General features: G+C 37.1%; 2 protein-coding genes across 9 annotated transcripts in view; one reads left to right on the top strand and one right to left on the bottom strand.

The window, feature by feature from the left end:
* The window catches only part of Ipp (intracisternal A particle-promoted polypeptide), a 35638-nt gene extending 22944 nt beyond the window's left edge, over nt 1-12694 (bottom strand). For 6 of the 8 annotated variants that reach the window (XM_074080266.1, XM_020157614.2, XM_074080271.1 and 3 more), the window contains exons 1-3: nt 12573-12694; nt 9577-9915; nt 4718-5149 (exon numbers count right to left, since the gene is read on the bottom strand). In XM_074080266.1, coding sequence (XP_073936367.1) covers nt 4718-5149; nt 9577-9868 — 724 coding nt within the window. In that variant the 5' untranslated portion in view covers nt 9869-9915; nt 12573-12694. Of the gene's footprint in view, nt 1-2719; nt 3044-4717; nt 5150-9576; nt 9916-12572 lie in introns of all 8 variants that reach the window. The other 2 variants (XR_012449927.1, XM_074080267.1) reach the window with 2 other exon arrangements.
* Nucleotides 12695-22839: 10145 nt separating this feature from the next.
* LOC109682416 (metallothionein-4) lies at nt 22840-23253 on the top strand. The gene has a single exon (XM_020157615.2). It carries the CDS (start codon nt 22909-22911, stop codon nt 23095-23097), a length of 189 nt encoding a protein of 62 aa, XP_020013204.1. The 5' UTR covers nt 22840-22908; the 3' UTR covers nt 23098-23253.
* The last annotated feature ends 345 nt before the right edge of the window (nt 23254-23598 follow it).

Here is a 23598-nt window from a genome sequence, read left to right as displayed (position 1 = left end):
CAGTCCTAAGATAAGTTCTTAAGCATTTAACCAGAAAAGATAAGTCATTAAAAACAACCAAACCAAAAATATAACAAAACAAAATAAAACAAACACTACGCCTTACAAAGTCTGAAGGGACTGGAGGCATGGCTCAAGAGGTAGAGCTCCTGCTTTGCAAGAACAAAGACCCAAGTTCAAACCCCAGTCCCATCAAAAACAAAACAAAAAAAATCAAAAAAGTAGCCATGATCTTTTTTTTTTTTTTTTGAAAAAAGCACTTGATGAAACCCAGTCAACTGAAACAGTAAATAAAAAAGAAAAATTTGCTAATAAAAACACCACAGTTGAAAAACTGGTAGAGAACAAAGATTTTAAAATAAAGAAAAAAGAAAGGAAAAACCGGTAAAGAGCATCAAATTCATTTGAATACTGAGCTCAAAGCACAGAGCTAAAGGAATCTAATTGAAAACATAAATAAAACCTAAAAATCTTAACAGAGAGAGTAGATGTAAAGAGAGATAAAAATGCTAAGTGCCTCACTTCTCTTAGCAGAGAGTTGATACTGCTTAAAATTAAAACACAAGGGCTGGTAGAGTGACTCAAGTGGTAGTGTACCTGCCTAACAAGATGAGGCCCTGAGTTCAAATCCCAGTGCTGCCAAAAAAATTAAAACACAAAATGAAACTATGAATTCATCTTCAAATGGTTTTCATCATCTTTTAGAATAGTTCTTGAGATGAAGAAACAATAATCTGAAATTAGTTATTAATTCTTCTTCTGTTAACTTTTAACGTTTTAAAAACATTTTATAATATTATATTATAAATACAAAGTAGAGGATGATTATTATTTTTATTTTATTTTATTTTTTGTGGTGCCAAAGTTTGAATTCAGGGCTTCTTGCTTGCCAAGCAAGCACTGTACTGCTTGAGCCACATGGCCAGTCCATTTTGCTCTGCTTATTTTGCAGATGTGGCAGGGGTGGGGATTCAAATCACAATCCTCCTGATCTCGGCCTCCCAAGTATCTAGGATTACAGGCATGAGTCACTGGCTCCCAGTGAATGAATATTATTCTTATTAAAATTCTTTTCTAATACCCATTTAACCACCCATCCATCCATTACCTGTCTTCCTGTATAGAGATACCTAAAATGATGTTTCCTAAATCTGAAGTAAAACTGACTATTTCTGGATGCAAAACATGGTGGCTCACATCTGTAATCTCAGCTTCTCAGGAGGCAGAGACTGGGAGAAAAAATGTTGGAGGCCAGTCAGGGAAAAAAGTTAATGAGACCCCATCTCAACCAATAGCTGAGCATGGTGGTATATACTTTTCATTTCAGCTACCCTGGAGGCCATAGGTGGGAAGATTGTGGTCCAAAGCTAGTAGTAGGCAAAAACTGAGACCCTGTCCCAAAACTAACTAAATCAAAAAATGCCTAGCAAGCATAAAGTCCCTAGTTCACCAAAGAAACAAAAACCTGGGTTATTTCTAAGTGGCAGACTTAGGTAATTTGTTGTTGTTTGGTTAGTTTTTGCTATTCTAGGGATTGAACTCAGGGCCTTGCTTTTATGCACTCTACAGCTGAGCTACATCCCCAGTCCTGTTGTTTTTTATACTTCTGTATTACCTTAGTGTTTTATAATAAGCATGTACCATTCTAAAAGAAGTAAAAATCATTCTCTAAAATACAAAATGTAAATATATTACAATATATCTAATAATATCAAATTGCTTAAACTATTTTATCTAGCAGTAAATATGCAAAAAATACTAAGGAAAAACTGACACATTTCACATAACACAATTTAACTACTTTAGTTACGTAGTTTGCTCCCTCGGTAGTTTCCCTATTTTCCTATATAAGTTGCCCATATTTTTTCCAATATAATTAGTTTCAAAGTTGAAAAATATTAAAGTTTATTTATTTATTTATTTAGCTGTACTGGGGCTTGAACTCAGGGCCTCTCCATCAGCCCTTTCTTTTGTGATGGGTTTTTTCAAGATAGGGTCTCATGAACTATTTGCCCCACTGGCTTTGAACTGCAATCCTCCTGATCTCTGCCTCCTGAGTAGCTAGAATTACAGGTGTGAGCCACCAGTACCCAGCTTAAAGATGAAAAAATCGGACTCCTTTTAAGTTTTTCCTTCAGTAAAATACCTTTAGGTAATAACTATTGGGTCTGCTTAAAAACCAACAAAGACTTGAAAATTACAAACCTAAAAGGCTATCGCAAAACATATTTAATTGTAATGAACCTTGTCTTGCTCCTAGCAGAGAAACTTTCCTTTAGTACTCTATATCTTGGGCATTTGGGAACAACCAACTCATCCATAAATGCCTTTATCAATTCCTAAATTCTCTCATAATTGATACAAAAATATGTTTGAATAATTTCTCTCTCTTGCTTTAGCATTTAAACACACTGGGTTATTATTTGTGGATTCCTTATTTGTGAATATATCTACTTGCTAAAATGTTTTGTTTTGGGTTTTTTGTTTTGGCTTGGTTTAGTTCTGGTTTATTATCTTGAGACAGAGTCTCACTATGTAGCCTAGCTGGCCTTGAATTTATAATCCTCCTGCCTCAGCCTCCTAAGTGCTGAGATTACAGGCATGTACAACCATGCCTAACACTAAAGTATATTTTTAACACCAGAATTAGTACTTGGGATGCTTTTCAGTTAGTTATTCATAGATGTGCAGAATAGCAAAAAAAAAAAATCTGAATTACCTTACATGGGTGAGATTGAAGAAGGCCTCATTCTGACTTCTGATTTCAGCTCTTAAACTGTAAACAAGTATCCTTTTCACAGTCTATTTAGTGCCATGGGTTTCTTGTTGTTGTTGTTGGGTTTTGTTATCGTTTTGTTTTTGCTTTTTGTTGATTTTGTTGTTTTACATGGTCCCCAGCCATTCAAGTTGGGGACCATTCAAGTGCTCAAGTACAAATAGTGAAAATAGTGTTCGTATTCGCAACAAAGTTACTATGGGCCACAAAGACAAAATACAGCTGTCCTTCTAAATCTGTGGGTAACACATCCACAGATATAATCAACTGTAGGTAGAAAATATTTACCAAAAAAGTGTCTGTACTCAACATATACAAACTTTTCTTGTCATTATTCTCTAAATAATGCAGTATAAATACATATTTACACACTATTTACATTATATTTGATATTATAAGTAATCTAGAAATTATTTAATGTATATGGAAGGAATGTCCATAAGTTACATTCAAATATCATTTATATAAAGGACTCGAGCATCTGTGGAGTTTGACATCCTCAGGAGGCCTGGAACCAATCCCCAACAGACACTGAGGGATAACTGCATTTGTATTAGATAATTCATTCAGGAATGAGTTAATAGTGCTGCTGGCCATGAATTCAATGCCATAAATCAACCATATATATATTAAATAAGGTGTTTTAGGCAAAAAAAAAAACAAAAAACCACACACACATAAAACAAAGCTATGTATTGATTATATGACAAAAATATTGTGACCAGACACTTGCAGGAAAACCTTATATTTATTTCGCCTAGGAATAATTGCTTGGTATTTGCTAATTCAGTGTTCGTAGCAACTTTACAAAACACAGCTACTGCAAATGACAATCAACTCTACATGTATTAATATAAAATGTCACTCAGTAAAACCTTAAAAAATTCTGTAAACACTGCTGAGAGTAAACTAAAATATACTATTTAAAATAGTTTCTTCATAAAATTACATCTTTGATGTTTAATAACATATTTAATATGTAGTATCATATTACAACCTAATGTTTCAGTAAAAGACAACAGTAAAATCTTCAAATCTTGAAAATTTAGTTGTTTTTAAAAAGAAATTTAAATATTATTATTTTTCTAATATAAAGATAAAAACTACTCTATGCTGTGATGAAAATATTTTCAGGAAGAAGTTTAGAGTTGGGGCTGTGGTATAGCTCAGTGCTTGCATAGCATGTATAACACCCTGAGTTCAATCCCTAGCATCAAAAAAACCCACTAATAATAAATAAAAAAGTTTAGAATCTAGTTGGGCACCAGTGGCTCAAGTCTGTAATCGTAGCTACTTGGGAGGCTGAGAATGGGAAGATTACAGTTCAGCGCCAGCCTGGGCAAATAGCTCTTGAGATCCCATCTCCAAAATAACCACAGCAAAATAGACTGGAGATATAGCTCAAGTGATAAAGCACTTGTTTTGCAAGCATGAAGCCCTGAGTTCAAACCGCAGTCCCACCAAAAAAAAAAAAAAAAGTTTACAATCTAAAGATGATTCAAAGTCTACTCAGAAGCTATGATATCATACTGATATGAAATTCAATTTATAGTGATAAGACTTACAGCATTTATTGAATTTTGTTTTTGTTTTTAGTGTATGCATTTTCCTCTAATGTTAGGCTTTGCTGAGTATTTCGAAATGGCAAGAGGAAATATGATACTGAAATAATTAATACTATCAACAGCAGAGCAGTATTAGCTCTGTCAGTAATTTTATCTATAATACTATTATTTTATTAATTAGTTTCAAGAAAGATATATAAGGATTTGACTAATAAGAGATGTAATTATTTTAATAATGCTTTCTACCCACCAAAACTGTACATTATAGAATCATTCAATAACTACTGTTCAATCAGAAAATGAAAACTGCCCCATCTCAGACAAAAAGCTACTTGATAATCAACTAATTTGATATACGGAAAAAAAAAAAAGTTACCTTCTATGTACTTTAAAAGCCTCTGAGGAGGTAATAAGGGGAACCGAATTGGGTCTAGCACTTCCACCACATGTTTCCTTCTCTTTCCCAGATCTTTCAGAATCCACTGCATTGCAGCCAAGAAGACCTGGTATTCATCCTCAATGCTAAGCTCTTCACTTCGTAAAATTTTGATCAGCTGGTCTTTTGTAAGTGCCAAGAACTCTTCCCCACTGTGAACCTCCAAGAAATGAACATGAATATAGTTTTCTGTGAATTCCAAAAGATCATGGCAGGCAATCTGCTCAGAGAACTGAAAGATCCCAATGCAGTTCAGTGGATCAATTTGTCCTTTCAGAAATTCACAACAAAGATTAACAACTTCAGTCAACTGTAGCATATCCGCTGCAACAATCAACTCTTGAACATTGTTCACAGCTATGTTCACTATACCTACAGAAGTGGGGAAACAAAATAGCCAGTAAAATAAAAACAAACATTTAACTTAACATGCTCAAAAACGATTGATATGATTTCACTAATGGATTAATGTTTGCAGAGTAGATAGAAGCTAAGTATAAAAGAAACAAAGTATTTGTGGAAAGAGCACAAAACTACTGGTGGAATGGCTCAGGTGGTAAGGGCACCTGCCTAGCAAGCATGAGGCTCTGAGTTCAAAACCCAGTGCTGCCAAAAAAAGAGCATAAAGCTTAAAAGATACTAAACATTTATGGAACAATTACAATGAACCAGAAACAGAATTATGTTATACACTCATTTAAACCTCACTATAATCCCACATAGTAGATATCAGCATTGTTTCTAAGGAAACAAAATCACAAAATTTGTAACTCTTCCATGGGTTATACAACTAAGCAAATTGCCAGGGTTGGATTGACATCAGAGTCCTTGTTTTTTGTTATTGTTTGTTTGTTTTTTGACCTCAGACATGATCTTCCTGCCTCTGCCTCCTAAATGTTGGGATTATAAGCATGCACCATCACACCTAGATAAAAGTCCATATTTTTAACGTAAGGCTATATGCATGAACAAACATTTCCAAAGTACTAGAGAGAGTAAAACTAGGTCCCTATCTTCAATTATTATAAAGTGCCATACAGGGATGGGGGAATGGTTCAAGCAGTAGAACACCAGCCTAGCAAGCATGAGGCCCTGAGTTCATATCCCAGTACCACCCCTAAAAAAAGTAATGTTAGTTTTTGTTGTTAATTTTTTGTCAGTACTGGCATTTGAATATAGGGCCCCTTCCACTTGCTAGGCAGGAACTCAATCACTTGAGCCTTACCCTTAGCCCAATAATATTAGGTTTTGTTTGTTTGTTTATTTTTTTTTGGTAGAACTGGAGTTTTGAAGTCAGGATGTCATGCTTACAAAGCAGGCACTCTATCACTTGAGCTGTGCCTCCAGTCCATTTTGATCTGGTTATTTTTTGGAGATGGGGTTTCATGATCTGTTTGTCCTGACTGGCCTGGAATTACTATTCTCCCAATCTTAGTCTCCCAAATAGCTAGAATTATAGGCATGAGCCACCGCATCCAGCTCCAATGTTAGTTTTTAATATGAAGTATAACCAAGAGTCTATAACATAGGAGAAGCTATTAAATATTCAAACTATATACACTGCTCTCTTTCCAGAAGGAAAATTTACGTAATGATGCAAACTGGAGGTTTTCCAAAAGGATAAGAAATATAATACAACAAGGTGGTGTATGGTAGTGGCTGAAGAGAAAACTGAGATTAGATTTACTGGAATGAAGTGGAAATTCACTACAAATTTGTATACAATCAGATCATAGGCTGTGATATAAGACGGCTGAATGACTGATTGCTCTTAGATAGATAATACTGAGAGTTGCTTGAGAATAATAAAAGAATGCTCTAACCTAATAGAACTATAGTTTACAAAGCACTTTCATGGGCTGGGGTGTGGCTCACATAATAAAGTGCCTGCCTAGCAAGGGCAAGGTCCTGAGCTCAGACCCCAGTGCCACTCAGAAAAAAAAAAAGGCACCTTCACATTTACTAAAATTCATCTCATTTAACCTTCACATCAACTATAAAGTGCTACAGTCCCGCTTTATAAATATGGAAAATGAGTCTCTCACAAACTCATTTCTATAAGCATCTAATCTGCATTACGCATAAAGCTCTGTGAAGGCAGAGACTATGTTGGTCTTTTTCTTTTCTTTATCTTTATCTTTTTTTGAGACAGAGTGTAGCTATAGCCCGGGCTGGCCTCAAACTCATGATTCTAAAAGGGAGAAACAAACAAACAAAACCCCTCACAATCCTTCCTCCTCAATGCTGGGATTCAGTCATGTCCCGTTCTTAGTTCTTATTTACTGTCTTATCCCTAGTGTGGAGCTAAAAAAAAAATTAGTAGGTATTTGTTGAAAGAATGGATGATTGATTGACTATAGTTACATGAAATGTCTAGTATCACATGATTAATTAGTGACAGAGCTAAAGCTCAAACCAAGATCATTTGATCTCAAGTGAAGTACATAAAAATCTAAGGTGAAAAATACATGTTAAGACAGATTAGAATTATGAATGGTCAATAAATAAGTCCAAAGGAGAGACAAACCCCACATTCCAATAAAAGGAAATGTTATTACAATGAAATGAGTGAACATTTATTTTTTTATTGTTGCTGTTGTTTCTGGTACTGGGGTTTGAACTGGGGGCTACACCTTGAGCCACTCCACCAGCCCATTTTTTTGTGTGATGGGTTTTTTTGAGATAGGGCCTCGCAAACTATTTGCCCAGGGTTGGCTTTGAACTTCCATCCTCCTGATTGCTGCCTCCTGAGTAGCTAAGATTATAGGCGTAAGACACTGGCACCCACCAAAGAACATGTTTTATAAGAACTGTGTTAAAGACTACAGATTTCCCTGTCCAATAAACACTCAATATTCATTTTCATTTCATCCTTAAATAGAACCTTGAGATTGTTGTTGGTGTCAACTGTGCCCTGCTGAAAATTACATTTTTTACCCTCCCTTGCAGATAGAAGTGAGCTTTTTTTTTTTTTTTTTTGTAGCACTGAAGCTTGAACTCAGAGCCTGCCTATACCTTGAGCCACTCCACCAGCCCTTTTTGTGTTAGGTATTTTCGAGATAGGGTCTCACAAACTATTTCCTAGGCTGGCTTCGAACTGCAATCCCCCTTATCTCTGCCTCCTGAGTAACTAAGATTACAGGCGTGAGCCACTGGCGCCTGGCAGGAGTAAACTTTTAACTGAGTATATTCTACCAGATACAGGTAGCAGTCATTGGGCTACCAGAGAAGCTTAAAAAAAAAGACAGTCTCCCATGGCAGGCTCTTTTGTCTTTCTTTCTTTTTTTCTTTTGCAGCACTAGGGTTTGAACTCAGGGCCTCACACTTGCTAGGCAGGTGGTCTACCACTTGAACCACTCCACCAGCCCCTTTTGTCTTTCTCCTTTCCTCCTTCCACTGGTTGGAGCTCAATGATCATGAGAGTACAAGCTACAAGCTATAGATGATGGAACAAAATACTGGAAGAATATTGGGACACTAATAACCTTATAAAGTCACCAAACGAGCCTTGGAATGCCTACTATTTATTCATTTTTGTAGAAAACTTAATTCTTATCTTGTTAGGCTCTTTTATATCTATTTCTAGCAATCAAATGCTGTTTTTAACTGATACTAATTTTGCCTTGCCAATTCTCTAATGTTATTTTACCCAGAATGCTCAGTAGTTTTATTTCTCTGAGTTTTACTGTCTTTTATTTCTTTGATGGAAGTGCTAACCACCAGCAATACCGTGGTGATGTCATCAATGTTCTCTTTCACTAAATCTCTTGCTGTTGTCAGACAACAGAGGTAGAATAGAGAACTTGTGACATTTCTTCTCTTTGATATAGTTCAACACTAATCCCGTGGATTAATCTGTCAATTTATATTTTTCAAGTAAATGAAGCAGGAAGGATTCATGAAGTAGTTTAATTAGCTCACACAAGTCATTTGGAATAGTGAAATCAAAGAACTCCTCAATGTTAATTTGTACATAAGCCAATAGGCTTATGTACATATATATATTATGTATATATATATATGTTATGTGTATATATTATATATATATACATAAAAGTTTTGACTAAAATCATGCATGCTAATTATAAACATTTTGGGGGACAAAAGGTAAAATAAGAATTTTACGTATTTCATCACCTAATAATAAACATTATCAACATTTTGGTCTCTTTCTCATGCACAAATACACACAAATGATTTTTACAAAATTGAGGTCATATTAACATTCTGATTTTTTCATTTAATATATTATAAACATACATATATATATATACATATATATATATGGAATATCTAAGAAATATTCCATTATGGATACATGCATCATAACTTTCTGAGGGATAATTAGATTGTACCCAATTATACACAATTACAAATAATATTACAATAAAACAATGTTTCATAAATATTTTCTTGCATCATTAGTTAATTTCTTAGGACAGTTAATTAATTAATTAGTTAATTTCTACAGAACAGGAGTACTGTCAAAAGAAAGGAACTTTTTACTGGTCAGAGTGGCACCTGCCTATAGTCCCAGCTACTCAGGATGTCAAGGCAATAGGATCACTTAAGCCCAGGAGACTCCATATCAAAAAAAAAAAAGTAGAAACTTTTTAAAGACTCATGACAACATGTTGCTAAATTACCTTCCATAAGATAATTTAAATATTACCTTATTTAATATAAGGTAATTATATTTAAATTTAAGTTAGATCCATTTCTGTTCCCACCATAATACACCACACTGTGTAAATGATTATATCATTCTTCACTCACAACAACAGGCTCAAGTAACATACCTGTGTAAATGAAATCTAGAAGTAGCTGAAAGGTTCCAGATTCAACTCCTAGAATCTGTACGACATCTTTTGAGGACTCTTTCATTCCTCCAGTGAACAAAGCTGCAAAGTATGGACTACTGGCAGCCAAAACCAGCCGATGAACATTAAAAGTTTCCTTCCCAACTTGCAATTGCACATCACAGAAATGCTGTCCATTTCTCATTTTATTGATCTGGGTCAAGATGAATTGAGCATGTTTATCTGATGAAAATGGACTATCACCAGCCTTGAGACAGCTCTCATTAGCCATGATCACAGATTAATTAAAAGAACTGTAGCCCATTATCTGCTCCTACCCTGAAAAACAAAATACAAAGAGCTCAAACAACATATCTTTCAGTTTAACATGTTTTCTATTCACACATATAGGAAATACTCCCAATACTTAAAATTTACTTAGGGGCATAAAATACACATGAAACAAATAAGAACTAAACTGTGTGGTACTATTTTTAATACTGTTTCAGAGAAGGGAATAAGTAGTGGGGGGGGCAAAATATCTAAGAATGCTTTGCCAAATTGGATACTAAAGGATAAATAGTATTAGCGTACTATATTACACTGGTTGGAGAAAATTAGGCACAAAGGCAGAAATAAGTTGTTGTACACTGCAATTAGGAAGCAGACATCATAGCCAGAATAAACTTTCAAAACTTAAATGTAATTAGTTCAAATGTCTGCTTAAAATCCTTTAATTTGTATATTTCCCTTAGCACACAAAACCCTTGTGGGTCTTTGTTGTAATCCAAGACCCTGTTCAAATATAACTTTCTCAGGCAACCCTTTCCTGTTCTTTTCTCCTCTGGGTTTGGTGATTACCCTAAGCTTACCTGTTTTACAGCCTGTATAGCACTCTACATTGTCACACACCCTGCCATCCTAAACACACACACAAACACACACACAACACACACACACTAAAGTTCTTGAAATTCAGTCCCTTAATGGCAAGGACTATCATAGCTACAGCACTAGACACTAACATATATCAGCTTTTCAAATGTTTGTGTAATGAATGAGTACAATGAGAGATAATTACAACTTAGGTTGGTTTTTTTAACTGTTGCTTTGTTACATACTATGCCAGTTGTAATTTCCATAATAACTAAGAGGTGAGAAGAAGATAATCCTATCCAAGATGACAAAGAAGAAAACTAAAGCTCAAAGATTCCTCAAGGGATACAGTATTAGATCAATAGTCTCAGTATCTGAGTCCAGGTCTTCTTACTCTAAGTCTAGAGTTTTTCTCACCATATCATATTATATAGTAATTATTAGGCCAGATTAAAGAAAGACAAGAGGCCTTGAACCTAATCATAGAAATTTCGACATAAGTCTTCATAAGTTTGACAAGAATAAATATGTCAATAGTCATATTTCATGACTGGTTCTTCAGAGGCATGAGGTAGGAGGTAAGTAAGTCCTATTAAATAGCCTTACAGTTTCAGCGGTGAGAGTTGAAGGGCTAAATCCAAGTTAATTTTGAATAAAGAAACCATGAGCCGGGTGCCAGTGGCTCACGCCTGTAATCCTAGCTACTCAAGAGGCAGAGATCAGGGTCAGTTTGAAGCCAACCCAGGCAAATAGTTCACAAGACCCTATCTCGAAAAAAACCCATCACAAAAAAAAAAAAAAAAAAAAAAAAAGGCTAGTGGAAGGGCTCAAGGCCCTGAGTTCAAACCGCAGAGCCAAAAAAAAAAAAAAAAAGAAAGAAAGAAAGAAACTATGAGATCCTGCAATATAAGAGATATGGATATAAAACACAAGGGAAATCTAAGATGACTAAGGTTTTATAAGTTAGGCTTCAAGAAGAATTGGTAATAAGACTGACAGAAATTATGTGGGCTGACATTAGAAAAAAAATGGTTAAAGTTTGTAGCATTCAGTCAAATTTACCCGTTAAAATAACTAAGCTGATAATCATGACTATCCAGGAATAATTTACAAGTTTTGAGAGATTCCAAGGTAGCTGCTAAAACTTCACATCAGCATCTACATAATGTCAACATCTTAGATATAACTGGCATATAACCATAAGCTGTACTGCCTCTATATGGAAATTCGACCTGCATATATTATTAAACATGACATGGTTGTCAGGCTTTTTTCTGCTTTAGATTTCTCCCTGTCGGCACATTTTGGACTCCAGTGGTTTAAATCTGGGGTACGTCATCTGTCTCCGACTTCAAGGCATCAAGCACAGCCACAGAGCTAAAATGCTGTCTCCTGACACAAGAAAGAGTTCGCTAAATAGCCACTCTAGTAGAGCAGAAATCCTAGTGTGTTACCAGGCTCCTCATAGTGTGTTACCAGGCTCCTCAATAACTGCTGATGCCATCCCCCTGCCGGTGTAGTACTTCATTCCAAAAGGCGGAATGTGGGTGACCATATTTCCAAATGAAAAGACCACAATGTTGAGATTGCATAGGGAGGTTAAGGGATAATACCTCAAAGAGACCCAAACTTTCATTGAAGAGCAGATCATAAGGAAACGATGGAGACAACTGAAGGGACCAGAGGCCCTATGTTTGGTAGCCCTGAACTCACTGTCGCGAAAGTTCCTTCAGCAAAGGGTTTCAGAACTCCCGTGGAGCCCTAAAACGCTACGACTCTTTGTGATTGAGTTGGGGGCTGGACATGCAGCTATCCCTAGGCTGTTGCGACACTAAAGGCGAAAAATCCATTCGACGCTATGGGCACGGCAGGAAAGGATCTCAGACAACCGAGGGGAAAGCACAGCGGCGAGGGACATGGCCTGCAGTTTCCCTACTCCGGGCGGGGAGAGGCCGCAGCGGTCCAGACACCGCGAAAACACTTGGACTGTCCGAGCTACGCCTGAAGCTGCAGGAGGAAAGGCGAGGAGAGGCTGGTTCCAGAGCTCTCTCACTCAGCTTCTCCCGGGTCCCGACAGCCGGGTAGAGCCGACGAAGTCCCCAACCCTGTCACAGACGTACCCGGGACGCGGTCCCTTCTTACCAGCCACTTCCCTTCCCGCAGCTGCCAGCTCTACCTACGCGCGCGCGCGCAATCGTGACGCGCCCAGGCGCTGAAAGGGCGGGGAAGCCGGCGGGTGATGAGCGGGGCGGAGCCAGGGTCGTAGGTGGGCGGGGGGGGGGGGGGAGGCCGGTGACGCTCGTCTCTGCGCGTGCGCGGGTTCTTCCGCGGGCGGGGCTGTGCTCGAAGCCAGAGGCCCAGCTGCAAACCTGCACTCCTGCCTGCCGGGGCCCGCGGCTGGCAGGGTTCCCAGCACTAGAAAGAAAAAGAAACCGCGCCAGCGCCGTTCCTCTGTACCGAGCTCTGGTCATTTTCTGAGTCTCTGTTTGAATGACCCCAGCCTAAATGGAGGGAAGGTAGAATTCAAAATGTCCAGTTCTTTTCATTCTGCAACTTCCCAATGTGTCACACTGACCCCAGCCCATAGTAAACAAACACATTTACATCAAATCCGATCCTACATACCTATGTATAGATGTGCAAATCTAAAACAAAATTTCCATTACACTACCCGCAATTTCTACTTATTTTCCATTTCACTACCAAAAAAACTGCAAAAGGGACCTATTGCAGAAATACTATTGAGGACTTGGCAGAGAGCTGAAGAGTAACTGGAGTCCATCCAATTAGAACCTCTGACGTTCTATTGACTAAGCTGTTATTCAAGAAAACTGATAATATTTAAATAACTTTTTTCCACTGTGAAAAGATATACCAAAACGTTATATTTTAGTGATGCTAAACCTTTTACCCCTCTTAGCAAATTCATACAATATTCCTGTAAGCATCCTACTGGATCACTCACTAATTGAGGAGATAAACTATTTAATATGTGTCATGATTTTACTTTTCAAAAAATTAATTTTGCAACTTACAATTGGTTGGATCCAGTAATTTGAAAAGCACCACTTTAGAGTATATACCTAGGAGCAGAATTGCTGGAATGCAGGATGTGTACATCTTCAATTTCACTAGAAAACACCCTAACTCTTTCAAACTGTTTATTCCCATCTACGCTCACATCAGAAGTAAGTGAGAATTCCCTTGCTTGGCATCTCTACCAAAATTTAATATCATTAGATGTTTAATTTTATATAATCTGGAAGGTGTAAAATGGTCTTTCATGTTTATGTTAATTTATTTGTTAATGACATTGGGCAATAAAGTGATGTTTATAGTGTGAGAATCAACTAAAGGTAGGTATTTTCTGTCAAACGAATTAATGTTTAACTATCATTGTGTGGATGCCAGCTAACCTCCCCAGTTGCTGCCTACATGCTTTGTGAAACATTGCTTGACCTTGCAAAGTTCTCTGAGTCAGACAAGGCTCTTTTTCTTAACTGGATAAATTCCTGTTATCACCAGGTATCCTAATCTTAAACTGCTTGATGAATAAAATGTCAGCTGCAGTCCCCTATCATCAGGGGACCTTGAGAATTCACTTTCTCACTGAGCTGTAAAAATGTCGCTGTTTCAGAAAACCTTGTTATCCCAGACAATAGCTAGCCAATGGGGAGATTGTAAACCCAAACCTGTCCATTAGGGTGAGGGGCAGAGATAAAAACTGAGCTGACTCCACCTTCTGTGTGGTCTGCCTGTCAGACTATGTTCTGTGGCTGCACTCTTCTGCAGAAGTAAAACTTTTCTTTTTGCCTTGCTGAGCAACTCCCTAATGTTTGGGATCATCCTTTGGGAATGGCATTTCTAACAATAGGCTGCTGTGAACTCAGTTGTGTCCTTCCCCAGAGTTCATATGCTGAAGCTCTGGCCGTCAAGGTATTTGGAGACAATTAGAGTTAGAAGAGATCATGAAGTTTGGACCCTTGGGAATGGCAGTAAGACACTAGCACAATAAGGAGCCAGTGAGCACATGGTGAATGGCAGCTGCCTACAAGCCAAGAGAAGAGGTCTCAGAATGAAACCTACCATGTTGCCATCATGATCTTGGACTTCCCATTCTCTAAAACTGTGAGAAATAAGTTTCTATTTTTTTTTAAAGTATAAGTGGGAGAGTTTATTGAGATAGAAAAGTGTAAACTGGGAGAGTAGAGCTGCCAGAGTTGGGAGTGGGGGGTCCACAAGAGAGGGTGCCCCTAAGTTTCTGTTGTTTAAGTCATCCAGTCTATGACATTTTGTTATAGTAGCTTGCACAGACTAAGACAAGTCCTATTAAATTTTTTGTTTTCCTATAAAATAGTTATTTGTGTCTTTTACCTTATTTTTAAATTTTTATTGATTTGTAGGAGGATTTTTTACTATACATGTTTCTGGTATTTCCTTCCAATTTGTTGTTTGACTATATCCTTTATTCATTGTCTCTTTTGATAAACAAAATTTCACAATTTTATCAACTTAACTGGGCATTTTATATTTTGCACTTTTGATGTGTTTAAGAAATTCTTCCCTCGCTAATGTCATAAAAATATTATGTTTTCCCTAAAACTGTTAAAACTTATCTTTCTGTATTTAATTCTTTAAGTCACCAGGAATCAGTTTTTGCATACAGATTGTGACAGGGATCCAATTTCTTTCTTTCTTTTTCTTTTTCCATATGTATAATCAGTTGTCATAGCACCACATATTGAATAGTTCAATATTTCCCTTTTGATCTGCAATGCCAGCTCTCTCCTATATTGTGTTTCCCTTTGGACTGGAAAGTAATTATCTATTCATTTTCATTGCCCTGTTTATCCCTGCCCTACCATTTTAATTACTATGGCTTTGTAATGAGTCTTGACATCTGGGAGGAAAAGTTTATTCTTCAACAGTATCTGACTATTCCTGATACTGCTGCTTTTTCCATATCCATTTTAGATACAGCCTGTCAAGTTTCATACACATACATACACACACACACACACACACACACACACATACAGAGAAGGTGAGGGTTTTGTTGTTGTTTGAGACAGGGTATTACTGTGTAAACCAGGCCCACTAGCCTTGAACTCTAATCTTCCTACCTCCACCTTCTGAATGTACCACCACACCTGGCTGAAGGTGAAGTTTTCTTTAGAGTTTGAATAAATCTGTAGGAAAATTTTAGAAAATTAACATCTTTATAATATGGAGTATTCTTATTTGTGATCAAAATTAAATTCTAGAAAGATTTTAAGTTTATAATTTTATAGATAAGGATTTTATATGTCATCTGTTAAATTTATTCCTGAGTACTTTTGTCTTCAGGCTGTTGTACATTATATTTTAAAATTATATTTTATGAAGCCTGGAGGTGTAGCTAAAGAACTCTTGTCTAGCAAACATTAGGTCCTGAGTTCAAACCCCAGTACTACCAGAAAAAAAAAAAAGAAAGAAAAAGAAAAAGAGAGAAAAAAGATAAAAATTAAATTCACATGTATATACAGATTTTATGGATAACAGCCTTGCTGAACTCCCTTATTAATGTGGTAAAGTTATCTATAGAGTTTTCAGGTTTTTCTTTTGAACAATCATATCATCTGTATATGACAATTTTGTTTCTTTCTGAACAAACTTACAACATATATTATTTTTCTGTCTTACTCTGCTAGCTAAGAACTCTAGGTGAGATTGATTGCAAGAGTAGGATAATGAAGAAATTAATGTATAGACTTTGGAGCCAAATAACTAAGTCTGAGTCTTGAGCAAACTACTTAACTTTTCTAGTAACTCAGATTTCTGTATTTAAACTATGTCTAATTGTACTTTCTGTAGCTGGTGTAAGAATTAAATTAGTTAATATATGCAAAGTACTTAAACAGTACCTGATTACTCCTAGCTTTTTTAAATGATTAATTAAAAAATAAAAACAGTCAGGTATGGCTCAAGCAGTAGAGCACCTGCTTTGCAAAGCCCTAAGTTCAAATCCATTCCCACCAAAAAGAAATAAATATTTTTTTGCAGTACTGGGACTTGAACTCAAGGCCTTCACCTTGAGCCACTCCACCAGCCCAATTTTTTGTGATAGGGGTTTTTTTGAGATAGAGTCTCATGAACTATTTGCCTGGGCTGGCTTCAATCCACATCCTCCTGATCTCTGCCTCCTGAGTAGCTAGAAGTATAGGCGTGAGCCACCGGCACCTGGCAAGTAATTTTTAAAAATAAAAAAAACTGTAGAAATAACAAGTATCCTACAGTTCCTGGCTTTAAATAATGTTTTGCCATTAAAATATATTTTTTCTTGACAGTACAGAGTTTGAACTAAGGGTCTCACACTTGCTAGGCAAGTCCTCTACCACTTGAGCCATGCCTCCAACCCTTTTTGCTTCTGTTTTGTTTTTAAATAAGGGCTCATGCTTTTTGCCAGGCCAGCCTTGGACGGCAATCCTCCTACCTCTGTCATCTGCGCAATTGGGATTTAGGACTACCATGCCCAGCATGTTTGTTAAGATGAGATCTTACTAACTTTTTGCCAGAGCTGGCCTCAAACCACAACCCTCCTCATCTCCATTTCCAGAGTGGCTAAGATTATAGATGTGTACCACCATATACCTGGCCAAATATGTTTGCTGCAGGGTTGGGGTTTTTTTTGTTTGTTTGTTTTTGTAGACTTATCAGATTTAGAAAGTTCCCTTTCAATCCATTTACTACTCCAATAGTAGTAAAACTGGTATAACTAATAATGGCAACATCTAACACGTATTTATTATAATTTTAACTCCTACTTTTATTGAATCTCCTGAGTACTTCATTAATGAATATTGACCTTTGGGAAACATTTTAATCTTATATATTTGGATGGCTGAATGGTTTTTAGTTTTTATTTCTTTATATTTTGCATTGCTAAAGACCAATCCCAAGACCTTGAGCATGCTAAGCAAGTGTTCTACCACTGAGCCCTCTTTTAATCTTTTTAGTATTAAGGCAATCTACATTTCTGATATAAACTTTACTCCTTATGTGCTTATTACTAATTTTACATTCCTGGATTTGCTTTGCTAACACTTGCTTAGAATATGGGCATCTTAATTTTCCTTTATTATACTATTTTTAAAAATAGCTTTAGTGAGAAATATTTGACATATAAAAACTGCAGCTTATTTTTGTGGTGGGGAAGGCAGTGTCGTGCTTATTTAATACCATGTTCTCCAGCAGCAGATGGTGAAATGAGGAACTACTGCTAGCTGTCTTGCCAGCTGTAGTCCTTTGGGCTCAGCAGTCAATTCTTTCCCCAGAGGATAGTGCCTGTCAGAGACCTGAAAGCACAGCCATCTGGGGCTGGGCAACAACCATCCCTCAGAGTAGGAGCCCACTTCTGCCTTCTGCACCTGCTCACTCTTGTGAGTGCCATCACAGTATGGGGGCTTCTGGGTGGTCTTGTAGGTACAGAGGGCCACTTTGCGGGTCTCCTGAGCATTGAACTTGAGTGGGGATAGGCCAGTGTGCTGGAAGAAGAGGGAGCCATCACAGAAGGGCTGCTTCTTGCTGCCCTCACACACAAACCACCTGTAGGTTTTTCTAGCCACCAGCTCCACCTTGATGGGTGTTTACAGGGCCACGGGTTTCACTGGGGTTTTGGGGAAACATTGAGCCAGCCAGGAGGAGATGTCCTGCCTCTGGCATAACTTCTAGGTTCCATGCATCGCTGCAGCCACAGGCTCACTCTCATTGCTGCCCAGCTGCACTAAGGTGCTTTGCACTGGCACCAAACTGCAGCCTTTTAATGTTGAGTTTGAACATAGGCAATTATGTTTGATACCATCACCATAATCAAAGTAATAAACATGTCCAACATCTCCCAAAGTTTCTTTGTGTCCCTTTGGCTTCTTTTTTGATTTGTTGTTGCTATTGTTTTGTGGCAAGAACAGTTAACATGAGATGTATCCCATTAACATTTGTTTTGTTTTGTTTTGTTTTGTCTTGAGACAGGGTCTCACTATGTAGCCTAGGCTGGTCTTAAACTCATGATCTTCCTTCTTCTACCTTCTGAACACTGGAATTACAGATAACTGCACTACCACACCAGGCCCTGTTAACAAATTTTGAAGTGCACAATACCATATTGTTGCTTACAGGCACTGCTTTATACAGTAGACTTCTAGAATTTATACATCTAGCATAACTGAAACTTTGTATCCCTTGAACAACTAACTAACCTGGATTTGGTATTTGGTAGTGTTTGGTTTTTTTTTTTTCATTGAGTTTGAGTAAGATTGGAAAAGGTTGATCTTGCCTATAAAATTATGTGGATCTATCTGTTTTCTTGGCTAAGTTTTTTTTGTTTTTGTTGCTATTGTTGTTGTTGGTTGTTTGTTTTGAGATAGGATTCTGCTAAGTAGCCCAGGCTGGCCTTGAGGTTATAGTTCCATTGCCTCAGTCTACTCAGTGCGGGCCTGTGCAACCATGCCTGGCATCAAAGCTTTTAACTGTTGATTTGTTCTCCTTAATGATTGTAAAACTTTCATGTTTTCTGTTTATTCTTGGATCAGTTTTACTAATTTATATTTTCTAGAAATTTATATTTTATAAATTAAATTTTAAAACCCAACAGCACATACTAAAAACAATATTATTTTAATAATATTCTGAAATTTTAATTCCTGCTTCATCTGTAGTTATAACCCTTTTAAAATTTTCTAATATTATTTTTGTCATCTTCTTTTGTTTCTTGGTCAGTAATGCCATAACATTCTCAATTTTCTTATTTTTTTCAAAGAATTAACTTTTCATTTTGTTGATTCTTTCTCCTGTATCTTTATTTCCTACTTATTAATTTCTGTTCTCATGTTTATTATTTTTTCATTTTGACTTTCTTATATTTATTATTTTTCCCTTTTTAAAAATTTCCTACATTTGCAGTTGCTTAGTTCCTGACTTTTCATTCTTTTTTAAATTGTTTCTTTATTTTAGCAGTACTGGAGTTTGAACTCAGAGCCTTATGCTTGCTAGACATGCACTCTACCACTTGAGCCATTCCACCAGACCCTTGTTTGTTTGGCTTTTAGGCAGAGTCTGGCAGATATTTATTTATGTACTTATGTATTTATTTATTTAGGTTGCACCAGGGTTTGAACTAAGGGCCTCACGCTTGCTAGGCAGGCACTCTTACCGCTTGAGCCACTCCACCAGCCATAGACAAGAATCTTGCTAGGTAGCCCTGGCTAGCCTCAAACTGACAGTCCTGCCTTCGCCACCCCACTGCTAGCATTACAGGCATACATCACCATGTCCAGCTTTTTTCTTTTCTAATATGGTTTTAAAGCTACAGTTTCCCCCTCTAAATATTGGTTGTATGTAAGCATGACTGGTACCCCTGGAAGTTAGGCAACAATGTAGTCCTGTTGGTTGTAGTATCGTCAGTGGAAGAGACAGAGCTGATAAGGGGAATGTAATTAAGTTAAATTATCTGTTAGTAGTGTAGAAGCATAAGCTCTGCCATAATAGTGCTGAAGATGAAAGTTCAGACCACGTCTCTTAGTAGTTGTGTGACATTTGGTAGTTACCTAATCTCTCTATGCTTTAGTTTCTTCATCAACAAATGGAATGAATACCTACCTTATGGTGGTGTTATAATTAGTAAATGATACTATAGCCTGAACATCTGTGTCCCCCAATGCAATGAAAGATAATTAGCATATTTACCACCTCAAGCATTTATCATTTCTTTATGATAGAAGCATTCAAAATCCTCTCTTCTAGCTATTTTGAAATATACAATAAGTTATTGTTAACTATAGCCACACCGCTATGTTATAAAATACTGGAATTTGGCAGGGCATGGTGGTACACATCTATAATCCCAACAGTCAGGAGGCTGAGGCAGGAGGATTGTGAGTTTGAGATCAGCCTAAGCAACATAACAAACCTTGTCTCAAAACAAAACAAAACCCAAGTAACTTAATATTCCTGTATTAATATTCTACCTGTATTTTGTGCATATTAAACTAACATAATTTTTTTGGTGGTAGTAGGAGTTGAACTCAAGATCTTACTCTTGCTAGGCAGGCACTTTCCCATTTTTGAGCCACTCGACCAGTCCCTAATACAGCTTTTGAGGATTCATTTTTCTCTTACTTTCTAAACATAAGTTTTTGTTTGTTTGTTTGTTTTGTTGTGGTACTAGGGCTTGAACTCAGGGTCTATACCTTGAGCCACTCCACCAGCCCTTTTTTGTGTTTTTTTTTCAAGATAGGGTCCTGCAAACCATTTCTCCAGGCCGGCTTCAAACCATGATCGTCCTGATCTCTGCCTCCTGAGTAGCCAGAATTATAGGCATGAGCCATGAGCCACTGGCACCCAGCTTGTTTGTTTTGTGGTACTGGGGTTCAAACTCAGGGTCTCACATTTGCTAGGCAGGCACTTTGCCACTCCAGCCCAGCCTAACCACAAATATTCTCATTGTCTCTAAAGTCCTTGTGCAAATTGCTTGTGATCTTGTGAGACAATTTTCATGCTTGATCCAAACAGCTTAATATATATCTTCTGTTAATAAATGAGTTCTTCATGCCCCAGAGAAAGTTCCTCATTCCCACTGGACAGTTTAGACATTAGAATACTTATAACGTATAATACCTTAGGCAGTGCAAATAGGCTTTCATACCCTCATAGCAGTTAGTCATTGTCTTCTCCAGGGGTGCATGCCATTTAACCTTTCAGAGATCTCTGAGTGAGGAAGCTAATATCAAAAGTAGGGGTATGGCCATTACTGACCAACACCTGCAAGAGCTGGGGGATGGTTTACTAGGTTACAAGCCAAGTAAAAAAGATTGGCAGGACACCAACATTACCCGCTATGCTCAATATCACATTCAACTGTCACAAAGTTCTGTTGATCTTATTGACAATATCTCTTTTTAGTTATATAGAACAATAAATTAACTATAGTCAACAACAATTAATCCTACATTTCAAAATAAAGGAGAAGAATTTGAAGGCCTCTAATACATAGAATTGATCATTAAACATTGTGTACAGGATTTAAATTATAATGCTGCATCCCATAAATAAGTACAAATATATGCCAACAAAAAAAGTATTTAATTAAATTATGTTAGCTTATAGCCTTTTGAATTATTTAGAGCACTGCATTTGTGGCTTGCCTACATATATGCCTAATAGTAAAATTATTGTAATCACAAATAAATTAATGTATTTGGCTGAGGCCATGACTCAAGTGGTAGAGCAAATGCCTAACAAGCACATAGCCCTGAGTTCAAGCCTTAGTGCCAGGGCAGGGGGAGAAATGACCCAAGCCTTGTATGCACACATGAATAATAAAATTAAAAAAAAAAAAAAACCTTAGTGCCAGCAAAAAGTTTAAAAAAAAAATAAAAAGGACTATTAAAAAATTTAAAGAACAAAATAATAAAAAAAATTAATGTATTTGAGCTAAGTATTGTTTTAAAGAAAAAACAAACAAAAACCACCTTTGCTATGTTTAAACTTGCTTTAAAAATAAGAGATTTCATTATATCCTTAAAAAGAATTTCTGAAATGTTGAAGGCATGGCTCTAAAATATTGGGTGCCTGCCTAGCAAGTATGAGGTTTTGAGTTCAAACCATAGTACAACCAAAAATAAATAAATAGGGTGAGGGATGTAGCTTACGAGTAGAGTGCATGAGCTGAGCAGGAGGCCCTGGATTCAATCCTCAATGCCACAAAAAATAAATATGTCGAATATATTATATATAAAATATCTTGTTATTCTGATGAACACTAGATTAGTTCGTACCTGCTTTCCTCTACTGGGGATTGACTTCAAGCCTTGAACTTGTTAGGCAAGTGCTCTAACACTTGAGCCAATACCCCATTTAGTTTTCATCATTTCTGATCTGAAAAACTATAAGCCATCATCATCTCTCACCTGGATTAGCACAACAGCATCCCAACTGGCTTCCCTGTTTTATATCTTTCTCCTCTTCAATCAATTCTTTACAAAATAGGCAAATGATCCATTTAAAACATTAAAGGGCCAGGCATGGCGGCTCACACCTATAATCTTGGGAGGCAAGACAGGAGGATCACAGTTCAAGGCTAGCCCAGACAAAACAAACTTGAGACCCTATCTGAAAAAAAAACTAAAAACAGAAGTGTTATGGGCATGGCTTAAGTGGTAGACCACTAGCCTAACAAGCATGAGGCCAAGTTCAGTCTCCAGTACCACAAAAAAAGTAAATAAATAAATAAAAACTTTGTGCTTCAAAGAATACCATGAAGAAAGACAAAACAAAATCAAAGAATGGGAGAAAAAAATTCGAATCACATATCCAATGAGGGCCTTCTATCAGAATACATAGGAATTCTTCCCATTTAAAAATAAACGGACAGCCTCCCTTCCTCAGCTGTGACTGCACCAGAGCCACTAGCACACTTGGACCATGGACCCTGGGGAATGCACTTGTATGTCTGGAGGTATCTGCATCTGTGGAGACAACTGCAAATGCACAACTTGCAACTGTAAAACATGTCGCAAAAGCTGCTGTCCCTGCTGCCCCCCTGGCTGTGCCAAGTGTGCCCGGGGCTGCATCTGCAAAGGGGGCTCAGACAAGTGCAGCTGCTGTGCCTGAAACCCACTCATCATGCTGGGAGTGATCCTGGGGAGCATCTGTACAGTGCATGAGTCAAGAAGTTGAAACAGTTGTACATAAGTTGTGCTTTTTATATATTTGCCCAAATGTGGTGTTGGTGACATTCATGTAAAGTGCTTGGAGCAATAAAGCTTTTGCTCATGGTTAAAAATAAATAAATAAAAGGACAGCCGGGCACTGGTGGATCATGCCTATAATCTTAGCTACTTAGGAGGCAGAGATCAGGAGGATCGTGGGTCAAAGCCAACCTGGGCAAATAATTCCCAAGACCCTATCTCTAAAATACCCATCACAAAAGTAAGGCTAGTGGAGTGGCTCAAGGTGAACGCCTTGAGTTCAAACCCCAGGACCAAAAATAAATAAATAAATAAATAAATAAATAAATAAAGGACAAATTCTGTTATCCAATTCAAAAATCATGTGGATCTTTGGTATGAAGTCATAAAAATGGCATTTTACCTCTGTGATCTTCCTCCTTCA

The sequence above is a fragment of the Castor canadensis genome, chromosome 7, assembly GCF_047511655.1.
Source record: "Castor canadensis chromosome 7, mCasCan1.hap1v2, whole genome shotgun sequence".
Lineage (NCBI taxonomy): Eukaryota > Metazoa > Chordata > Mammalia > Rodentia > Castoridae > Castor > Castor canadensis.
Note: the sequence above shows the minus strand (reverse complement) of the source record. Positions and strands in the feature narration are given on the sequence as shown.

What these genes read in the sequence shown, in the direction of transcription:
- LOC109682416 (XM_020157615.2), top strand. Translation starts at nt 22,909, where the DNA reads ATGGACCCTGGGGAATGCACTTGTATGTCTGGAGGTATCTGCATCTGT.